We start from the raw sequence: 11,341 nt of genomic DNA, 5'->3' as shown, positions 1-11,341 counted from the left end.
ATCTATTATTTCATTATCATTTGCATTGTGTGTTTTTATGAGGAAAAAAACACTTTAATATGGATCATCAATGATCTGTAATAAGTATCAATGTGATTGTGGATCTTTAAAAGTTCTATTTGCTCCCTTTTTTCTTTTGTATTTAAAGTATTTTAAAACCTGTTGAGCTCTACATCCTCATACTGGTCTAAACTAGATCATTACCTGCCTGCTGTGTGCTGACCCTGGTCTCATACTGGTTTCTCTGGTCCCTCCTGACTCAGATCTTCATAAAGAAAGCAGAGTGAAGCTCTCTGAGGCTCTCGGTCACCAGATCCTCACCGGTGGTGCCACAGCGCCTCCGTCTGGCCGGACCTCTCCGCTGCACGCGGATCACAGACTAAAAACTGGACTCGGACAATGCTGTTGGTTGAGAATCTTGTATTTATGTGTACATACAGGAAGGTAGATGTTGAAAACACTGGTAATCACCACGTCCTCTGAAACCTGCTGCTTCAAAGACTCAAAGACTCAAAGGCCTCTTTCTTATCTGCAGACGGTTGGTCCGGACCTTTCTACCAACACCCCCCCTCCTCCTCCCCCGCTCACCCCCCCACAGTAACCGTGTATGTGCATATATGCAAAGAGATGTACACACTTCCATATGAATGCCCTCTGTGTGTCGATGTGTCTGTAGCTGCTGTTCAGAGGTTTGCCTTAACGAAGACGAAGAGCAGCGAACCCCGGACAAAAGTACCCAGAATCCTTTGCTGCAACCTCGGCCTTGAAACTACTGACGACGACGGCTGGTGTTTTACTGTTTCAAATAAGTCTTTTAGGTTGTTTTATTTTAAGTTAACTGAAGCCTTGTTACAGACGTTCTACTTCACAGTACTCTGATGTACTTCGCAGTAGTCTACTGTACTCTGTTCTACTTCACAGTACTCTGTTCTACTAAACAGCACTTTAATGTACTTCAAAGTACTCTACTGTACTCTGTTCTACTTCACAGTACTTTGATATACTTCACAGTACTCTGATGTACTTCACAGTACTTTAATGTACTTCAAAGTACTCTAATGTACTTTGTGGTACTCTACAGTACATTACAGTGCTATTATATACTACAGCACTCTAACATACTCTGCAGTACTTTACAGTACTATATATTACTCTAATGTACTCTACAGTACTCTACAGTATGCTACAGTACTCTGATGTACTCTATGGAACTGTAAAGTACTCCACAGTACTGTAGTTTCCTCTGCTGTCTTGAGAGATTCACGTCTTTTCTTTCTTTACAGTTTCAGTCTCTTTTTTGACTCTTTTGGTAAAACAACAGTGTAGTTTCATTTGTATTTCTCTGTAAAGACGTCTTTTGGATTTTGTTTCCTCGGATTATTATTTTCTCTTTGTTTGTTCCCTCGGTTCAGTTATTCGTTCCCTCAATGATGTAAATGTTTCCATCGAATTCTAAACGATGAGTCCTCAAGTGTTCAGACGATGAACAAGAACATGAATAAAATCAAACCAAGACTCAACTAGTAACTAAAGAACTCAAATTACAACAAAGCCAGTTAAATGATGGTTTTATGAGACTTTCACGATTTAAAAACAGACAAAATAATATTCAGTCACCTTCAAATGAACAAATCCATTATCGGTTATTGATTATTATTAGTGTTGGATTAAAGAAAACATTTCTTCCAACTCCTCCAGGACATCACCTCTTCTGTCAAAAACACAATTTTTGGGCTTCATATGAGAAACTGAGCGTCTCTTCAAGCTTCAGGAAAACATCCCGAGTCGTCTCTTCTCTTCTTTGTAAGATGCACTGGAACGCATTGCTATAATCTTGTGTTTGTCTTTTGTATCCTTTAGATAAAACTATTTAAATGATCCTAAACTTCTATCCAATCTGTGACTTGTAATAAAGACAGAAATTTAAAATGATTTTCTTTCTATTTTTGGGGGTGTAGGTTTGTTATGAGAGGGGGGGGCATATTTCTGTGAATGTCATCAGGTACATCAAAAATGCTGAAATGCCAACATCACTCCGCTGTGACGAAGTTGATTCATCTCAGGAGAAGCTGCGAGGTATGAATTCATTTAAAATGTGGACTTCACAATAAAAGTCATGTTTACTCAGTGGTTACACATTATCAACATACTGTATGTCCAAATAGAAACAGCTACTTGGTTAAAAATGTGGTCCGGTGACGTCATGGGCCACATGAATCCTAACAGCTCTGCACTGACATGCTGAGAGAATTAATGGGACATTTTTTGGGGTAAAATGCTCATTAGATGGATTTAAGTCATGTGTGTTCAGTACAGAGCTGGAAGCAGGATTCAGATTAGCTTAGCTTAGCATAGTGACCGTAAGCAGAGGGAAACAGCTAGCCTGGCTCTATTTATAGGAAATACACAATAATAAACGTACTAATGTGTGGTTTTAAGGTAAGCTGTTGTCACGGTGAGGCTCTCCAGTGTAATTGGGGGTAACTTTTGTTATTTTGCATTTATATATGTAAAATGTACCACATACAAACAATAATTAAACAAACAATGTGTTATATTCATCATGTTCAAAATGGATGACATATTTACCCTCGTTTTTAATAATATTATGGTTGGTTTTACATAATATATAAACTTTCATTTGAGTGCAAAAAGGAACTAAATGTTCACGATAAAATAAATGCGCTAAAGATTCTGGTATTTTCCTCATGAAACCATCTCGCAGTCCTTTTTCATCAGCCAATCAGCACGCACTTCCTCTGAGGGCTCGACCAATCAGCGCTGTCCACGAGGTTCAGCTCTGGGAGGGGGGGGCGGGGCTAACTGTCTTGTCCGACCGAGATTCCCCCCCCCCCCTTTCGACCAATCAGCTGTTGACAGTTGACAGGAAACGTCAGACATTCCCTCCCGCTGACCAATCAGCGTCGTTGGTGGGAGGTGGCCTGTGCTCCTCCAATCTCCCATGTGACGCTCCTCAGTCGTTTACATCTGAGAGCACGGAGGTGAGTAAAGAGGCCGATAAACGGCACTTATTCCCGGGGAAAACACAGCGCGTGAGTAGCGTCTTCTGATAAACCATCGGTTTGTTTATACTCTCTGTGCGGTACTTATTAAAATTCCGTCCGTTAAAAGCCGTTAAAATCAAAAAGCTCCGTGGCTCCAGCATGCCGTTAGCATCAGAGTGGCTAACTGGAGCTAACTAACTACAGGTGAATTAAGCTAGGCTATTTAGCATGCTGCGTTGGCCTAACGGAGAAAAGGTTGATCCTCTGAGGACACTGAAACGATTTAAATAAGCCGGTACTGGAACATAAATGTCAGTTATAATTTTAAGGTAACGGTGTAAAAAAGACGAGCTGTCAAAACGAATGAGTGAGTGAAGTGTCAAGAGGTCAGTTAGCATGTTAGCTTGTTAGCTTCATCGCTCTCGCAGAACCAAACTTGCAGCTAAATGTCAATCAGAAACGAAAATGATTTAAATTTTTAAATCTATCAAATATGTGAGGCATTTTTTTGTGGAAACCAGTACTATATATATATATACACACATAATATGATAACCATTGATTATTTTCAACCTGTCAATAAGTCATGGTGATTAATCATTCACTTTTAAAAATGGAGGAAATAAATCTAATGAAATGATGCACAAGACGTCTATAAATGTGCTATTTTGGATGAAACAGGACAGCCTTTAATGGCTTTGTTTTACTTTATTTTTTACCATTTAATAGTGTTTTATTGTAAACATGCATTCAATGTAGAGCATTGTTGAAACAAACAAGTACAATCAATTTAAGATTCTTTTAAATTAATAAAAACGCTCCAACTCAAACGCTATCAAGGGACATTTATGTAGATGTGTTTGTTTAAATTCTAGTATTTAAGTAGTTATTATTTTACACATGTATAAAGCTCCTACACAGTAAGTAGAAGACACTTTAATGTATTTAATAAATATTTACTTTGTAGTCTGAAGTCTTCATCAGTGATCCTCTGATGTGCTGAGGACAATTTGTCCTTTTTAAAACGAACCTGTTTGGATTCATTCTGAGGTAATTGCCAGAGATTCAAGGACAAGAAACGGTTGTAAGAAATCCTCACATTTGAGAAGCAGTAGTTAATTATTTTGGTTAAAGCTCCACCCCTTTTAGATTCACAACCATTCTACACATTCATGTGTTCACAAACATTCTCTCATGATGTGATTGACATCATGGTGATCCGGTCTCTCGGGTGAATCCGGCTCAACCTGCTGTGTGTGTGTCGCACCGGCTCTAACGTTGAATTTTTTCAAATACAAACTGTTAAAGTTTATAAGCTCACATGCTCATAAATGTACTGATTTAAAGGTTAGTTTTAATAAGATATAGACCACAATCTGACTAACCAATGTAAAGCTATTTAGACTTCAGTCGCTACACTGACACCAAATAAATCCACAAGTTCAGTGACGTCGCTGAGTCTGCATTTTATGACAAATGCCGAGAATATTTGTCAATGAAGTAAATAATAATAATTTGTTAAAAAATCAGCTTGGTAAATTAATTAGTTGTTTCTGCTGAGTCATGAAACTGTTTCCTTTCTGTAATAATAGATTTCTTTGAAAGTTTATTAAATTTTTTTCTGTTTATTTTTTCACTGTTTAGGACACATTTTTAAAATGTTAATATTTTAAATAAAAAATAGTTTGTTCTTATAATTCATCAGTTATTGTTGGTGTCAGAAACTGCTCAAATTTCACCGTTCAGCCCAAGGATTTATATATATATATATATATATATATATATATATATATATATATATATTCAAGAAGAGAAGGAGTTATTAAAATCATCTGTTGGTCTCACATGGAAACAGATGAGTCACACATTAGTAGTTGAGAAACGCTAGTCAGTGTTTATATTCACTGCTTTCTGTTTAAATAGTAACCCGTCCATCCTGTTGGGACACTTTAGTCGTCCTCCAAACCACCGCGTCTCCTCCATCAAACCCAAACCCAGTTCTGTTATCAGACGTTGAATCAGAGCAGCAGACCTTCAGAGAGGAGACCAACGGCTATCGGCCAATCAGAGAGCTTCTCAAAGGCTGTGACTGTAAACATGATGAAGTAAAAACACATCTGTATTGACTCAATCACTCATACAGAACTCCAACAAGTGGATTCATCCGCTGCTGAAAGTAGTCCCCAATAATTCATCCTGGTAGAATCATCTGGACCTCAAATACAAAGTTTAATTTAACGATAATCAATCACATTATTAGTCCCGTTGATCACAATGATTTCCTTCAATTCCTAAATTAAACTATATATTTATGAGGATTTATTTCTTTAGTAGGAACCAATAACAAAAATAAAAGAAGCCTGCTGAGGTGACGTCTTTCAACAAACCGTCCTAAACACAAAGAGATAACGTCTGTAATGAAATAAAAGCAATTCATTCTGTTTTTAGAGGACAATTTACTTAATTTGTTCTTAAAATATGCATTAATATGCGTAGCATGAAATGAGTAATCAATTTATTGATTCACATTTTACCTGTTGCAGTTTTACATTTGTAATATTTTCACTGAAGCTTTTAACTGACAGCGTCCCTCGACGCCACATGAGCACCGGCCAGACGGCTTTAATGCTAAGCTAACAGCCAGTGCCGGTTGTCACACTCTTGTTAGCCGGGCATGCTAATCCCGCTGCAGGCTAATCTGATTATCAGCAGGTTAACACACAAAGAGATCTGCAGGATTATTGACTTCTTATTCAGAGAGGGGCTGATATTCATAACACGTCTTTTATTTAATAGATTTAAACAACGTGTCATTATTTTCATGTTCCCCCGAACACAAATCACTTTTAAACTTTAAACATATTTTGTGTAAAGTAGATTTGTGCACATCCTGTATTTCAGTTGGATGAAAAATAATGAATTAAATAAAATATTTGATGTTTTTGCTGTTTTCTTTTTCTTAAAGTGAAAAATATTAATTAAGATTTACTACAAGTTGATTCTGAGCCTATTTTAAGAAATGTAGAAACTATAAATGTAAAAACAAACATCTTAGTTTTAGCAATGTACAAAATGTTGGTAATAGATTAAATAATATCCTTCCTGGGAACATTTAAATGGTTATTTCCCAAAAATGGACCCTTGGTTGACGGTAACAATAATTATGTGGAGTTCTGTTATGACTGAATTGATGTTTAAAGATAATGGATTTATTTGTTTATGACGATGGGAAAATAAACTGCTCAGTTTATAGAGTTAGCTCTGTTATTTACCTGTAAACACTGTGTGAGTGTGTGACCTGCAGCCTCTCAGCGTTAATGTGCTGCAGAGTAAATTGACCGTGTGTGTTGTGGGGTGCTGCAGTAATCCCTCGGGGGTGTAATCTCGTTAAGGTTGCGTGTCCCGTGAGTGCTAGTCCGTCACCCGGACGACGTGGGTGTTGTCACAGTTTGTGATGAAATAGTTATTTATATAGAAGTCTGTAGAGATGTGAACGTTTGTGAAACACAAACACAAAATGAGGCTAAAACAAACAGATGTGCTCACCCCCCCCCCCCCTCCTCCTCCAGACTATGGATCAGAAGGTCGGGTTGTTGGTTCTTCTTCTGGCCGTTGGCCTCCTCTGCCTCAGTCTGGCTCCTGTTTCTCAGGCTGAGGACCTGATGGAGGACGTTCTTGGGGACGAGCTGGACGTGGAGGACGATCTGGATCTGGGTATAGCTGGAAGAGAGGAGGAGGAGGAGGAGGAGCTAGAGGGAGACATTCAGGATGAGGAGGCTCCTCTCACACCCAAAACTCCTCCTATACCCAAGGTAAGATCTGGTACTGATGGAGTACTGATGATGTTGTGCACTAGACTCGCATCACAAAGAAAACAAGTAGCTTCTGTTGATAGTTTTGAAAAAAAACCTCAAAATATATTTTTTAAATCTTGCCTTTTGTTTGTTGCTCCACCATGAACACTTTTCTTCCTCTTCCTCATCCTCATCCTCATCCTCTTCTTCTTCAGGTGACCTACAAGGCTCCAGAGCCGATGGGGGAACATTTCATCGCTGAGTCTTTTGACCGAGGGACATTAGACGGGTGAGTGTTTTATCTTTATTTAAAATAATAAAGATATTATTTTCTCGGGTGTTTCTTTGAGATGTGAGAACTGCTGGTCGTCTCTGACCAGGTGTGTTTGTTACTGAACTCACCTGTGTGGTTTCAGGTGGGTGCTGTCGAGCGCCAAGAAGGACGACACTGACGAAGACATCGCAAAGTACGACGGTAAGTACACAAATACTGTTATTGCCCTCACATGAAGTACATGCAGTGATGGAGGAAGTATTCACTTCCGTTACTTCAGTCAAGGTACAAATGGCCGCAGTAAAAATACTGTTACAAGTAAAAGTACTAATACCACACTGTACAAATACTGTGTTACAGTAAAACATTCCTTCAGTATAATCAGTCAAATGTAGTTTAATATTCAAACTGTGACTGGTGTACTATGTTATATATCGTATTATTCATGTAAAAACAGTATTTTACTGTTGTAGTCGGTTAAACTGGAGGAAAAATGACTTCAACCATCAAACTAGTTTTTGATTAGTTTGCATGATGATGACGATGGTGGTGATGATGTAATCTCCAGGTAAATGGGCCGTGGAGGACATGAAGGACAGTAAGCTCCCCGGTGATAAAGGTCTGGTCCTGAAGACTCGAGCCAAACATCACGCCATCTCCGCTCAGCTGCTGCGACCTTTCACCTTCGACACCAAACCCCTCATCGTCCAGTAAGAAGAAGACGAAGCTCTCCACGACTTCCCTCGCCTGTCAGGTGTTCTTCATCGCTCTCATCTCTTAACACATCCGTCTTGTGTTCTCAGGTACGAGGTGAACTTCCAGGCCGGTATCGACTGCGGCGGGGCCTACGTGAAGCTGCTGAGTCAGACTCCCGACCTCAACCTGGTCAGTTTGACTCATTACAGGCTGCTGTTACTCTACTTCATGTTATCACACACCTGTACAGGCTGCTGTTACTCTACTTCATGTTATCACACACCTCTACAGGCTGCTGTTACTCTACTTCATGTTATCACACACCTGTACAGGCTGCTGTTACTCTACTTCATGTTATCACACACCTCTACAGGCTGCTGTTACTCTACTTTAACACATATTTGTATTTCTTGTTGCATGATTTTAATATTGGAGTTGAATAAGAGATTCTTTAGAGTCTAAACGTGTCCCTTGTGTGTCTTCAGGACCTGTTCGGGGATAAAACTCCGTACACCATCATGTTCGGACCCGACAAATGTGGAGAAGAATACAAACTGCACTTCATCTTCAGACACAAAAACCCCAAAACTGGAGAGTACGAAGAGAAACACGCCAAGAAACCTGACTCCGACCTGAGGACGTACTACACCGACAAGAAAACTCACCTGTACACACTGGGTAAGACACACCTGTACACGCTGGGTAGTACACGCTGGGTAGTACACGCTGGGTAGTACACGCTGGGTAGTACACGCTGGGTAGTACACGCTGGGTAGTACACGCATTAATCAGCGTTCAGGTGTGTAACTCCTCACCTGTCGCCCCCCAGTGGTGAACCCTGACAACACCTTTGAGGTGCTGGTGGATCAGACGGTGGTGAACAGCGGCAGCCTGCTGACGGACATGACCCCCGCTGTGAACCCCGCCGCTGAGATCGAGGACCCCGACGACCAGAAGCCAGAGGACTGGGACGAGAGACCCAAGATCCAGGACCCGGCCGCCACCAAGCCCGAAGACTGGTCAGTACGCATGCTTCGCAATGTAGGAGACTGGTCAGTACGCATGCTTCGCAATGTAGGAGACTGGTCAGTACGCATGCTTCGCAATGTAGGAGACTGGTCAGTATACACTTGAAAACAGGATATTTCGTTTAAAAGGGTTACAAAATGTTTTATTGATAGCAGGCTGAGATTATCTGCCGGATTGCTGTTGTAATCTCTGACTAATCTGTGTGGTTGTGTATGCAGTTATTTATACTTGCATGTACCTATGTGTGTCTTGTCTGCAGGGATGAGGACGCTCCTGCTCAGATACCAGATGAAGATGCAGTGAAACCTGACGGCTGGCTGGATGACGAGCCCGAGTACATCGGAGACCCCGATGCTGTCAAACCTGAAGACTGGTGAGAGTCGCGACATGACGACCTCCGATTGGCTGATTTTAAGTAGAACTCTAGACCCCATGCTCACCTGTCTGTGCTTCCTATCTGTCAGGGACGAGGACATGGACGGCGAATGGGAGGCCCCTCAGGTCCCAAACCCCGCCTGTGAGACCGCCCCCGGTTGCGGTGCCTGGAAACGGCCGATGATCGACAACCCCAACCACAAGGGCAAGTGGAAGCCACCCATGATCGACAACCCCAACTACCAGGTGAGTTTGTAACCTTGCAACCTGTAGTGAGGCGTTCAGGTGCAGCTGTGTTTGGACCGATGGGCGATAATCAGGTTAATTTATAAGGTAAAATTAGTGTTTTTGTGTCGGATTTTTGCGTTAAAGAACACGTTTATAAATATGTTCTGTTATACTTTATCACACAGAAGGCTGGTCAGTACGCATACTTTATCATAAAGAAGGCTGGTCAGTACGCATACTTTATCATAAAGAAGGCTGGTCAGTATGCATACTTTATCATACAGAAGGCTGGTCAGTACGCATACTTTATCATACAGAAGGCTGGTCAGTGCGCATACTTTATCATACAGAAGGCTGGTCAGTGCGCATACTTTATCATACAGAAGGCTGGTCAGTACGCATACTTTATCATACAGAAGGCTGGTCAGTACGCATACTTTATCATACAGAAGGCTGGTCAGTACGCATACTTCATCATACAGAAGGCTGGTCAGTACGCATACTTCATAATACGCGAGACTTAATCGGGTTAATTTTATTCTGTCCTCAGGGCGTCTGGAAGCCGAGGAAGGTCCCCAACCCGGCATTCTTCGAGGACCTGCAGCCGTTCAGGATGACTCCGTTCAGCGCCGTGGGCCTGGAGCTCTGGTCCATGACCTCCGAAATCTTCTTCGACAACTTCTTCATCACCGACGACCGCAGCACCGCCGAGCGCTGGGCCGCTGACGGCTGGGGACTGAAGAAGGCTGCCGAGGGCGCCGCTGATGTGGGTGAACTGGAGCTGATTCATTTGTTGGGTCAAATATAAATACAGCCATTAAAAATATAACAAATTACAGCTTTAAACGAAGAAATACAAACTAAATTAGAGATGGAAGAATGTAAGTAAAAGTAATTTAGTTTAGACATTTTTTTATGACGCTATGAATGAAAGGAAAAATATCAAATGAAATCATGACAAAAACAAATAAGAAAACAGATTAAAGCAAATGTACGTATGACTAAGTAATTAACACAATCATAAGCTCATGAAAATAATCTAAATGTGTATCTATGATATATGTGTTTGCATCTACTTTCAAGTCAACTACTGTATGGAAGTGGAGTATACTTTCAATGTTGTGGTGATGATTATACATTTTTCATCAGTATAAGTGTACACTATATTTACAATACTTTCACCTCTTTACTTTGCTGTCACAGACTTATGTTATCTATTCTCGCTACAAAGACACCAGACTACATTCACTGAAACACTAATAGAACTTCTAATAACACATGAGCTGCTGCTCTACTGCTGCCTCCATCTGTTAGTTCAGATTCACTCAATAACACACTAACTCTTTAAAACTCTTAAAGTCACACAATAACACTAACTAATGGAGGCAGCAGTAGACTAGAAACTGGTGTTCTGAGAGGTTGAATCAGTGTCTTTGTGAATGAGGTCTGGTGGTTTTGAAGAGAGAATAGATAATGGCTTCAGTGTCCAGTCTCTTGTAGTTAAGAGGTAGTTAAAAGGTGTTGGTCACCATATTATTGATAACCCTGACAACATTTAAAAACTGTTGGCCGTGTGTATTTATGTATTCATGTATTAATGTTTTTTTCTTTGTGTTGTTGCAGCCCGGTTTGGCTACTCAGATGATGAGCGCTGCAGAGGAGCGCCCGTGGCTCTGGGTCGTCTACGTCCTCACCGTGGCTTTACCGGTCGTCCTCATCATCGTCTTCTGCTGCACCGGCAAGGTAACACACACACACACACTCTCTCTGACTGTACTGTTAGCTGGGTACAGGAGTCTTTATACCTCGAGGGAAATGCAGAGACGAGCTGACTTAAAGTTCAGACATGCCACGTTGATGTACCTGGATTGTTCTCTGAACCGTCCTCCGGCCGTGTGTGTGTGTGTGTGTGTGTGTGTGTGTGTGTGTGTGTGTGTGTG

At 40.9% G+C, this 11,341-nt stretch overlaps 1 protein-coding gene across 5 annotated transcripts in view; it reads left to right on the top strand.

Annotated features, from left to right (window-relative positions):
• Window positions 1-2,927: 2,927 nt before the first annotated feature.
• canx (calnexin) overlaps window positions 2,928-11,341 on the top strand; it is an 11,536-nt gene continuing 3,122 nt past the window's right edge. For 4 of the 5 annotated variants that reach the window (XM_031876188.1, XM_031876187.1, XM_031876186.1 and 1 more), the window contains exons 1-12: window positions 2,928-3,002; window positions 6,575-6,817; window positions 7,015-7,088; window positions 7,216-7,274; window positions 7,642-7,783; window positions 7,877-7,958; window positions 8,255-8,447; window positions 8,599-8,788; window positions 9,058-9,171; window positions 9,263-9,419; window positions 9,952-10,167; window positions 11,025-11,144. In XM_031876188.1, coding sequence (XP_031732048.1) covers window positions 6,578-6,817; window positions 7,015-7,088; window positions 7,216-7,274; window positions 7,642-7,783; window positions 7,877-7,958; window positions 8,255-8,447; window positions 8,599-8,788; window positions 9,058-9,171; window positions 9,263-9,419; window positions 9,952-10,167; window positions 11,025-11,144 — 1,587 coding nt within the window. In that variant the 5' untranslated portion in view covers window positions 2,928-3,002; window positions 6,575-6,577. Of the gene's footprint in view, window positions 3,054-6,574; window positions 6,818-7,014; window positions 7,089-7,215; window positions 7,275-7,641; window positions 7,784-7,876; window positions 7,959-8,254; window positions 8,448-8,598; window positions 8,789-9,057; window positions 9,172-9,262; window positions 9,420-9,951; window positions 10,168-11,024; window positions 11,145-11,341 lie in introns of all 5 variants that reach the window. The other variant, XM_031876185.1, reaches the window with a different exon arrangement.

The sequence above is a fragment of the Anarrhichthys ocellatus genome, unplaced genomic scaffold, assembly GCF_004355925.1.
Source record: "Anarrhichthys ocellatus isolate YVR2014 unplaced genomic scaffold, GSC_Weel_1.0 scaffold105, whole genome shotgun sequence".
Classification (NCBI taxonomy): Eukaryota; Metazoa; Chordata; class Actinopteri; order Perciformes; family Anarhichadidae; genus Anarrhichthys; species Anarrhichthys ocellatus.
The sequence above is the reverse complement of the archived record's forward strand: the minus strand, read 5'-3'. Positions and strand labels throughout refer to the sequence as shown.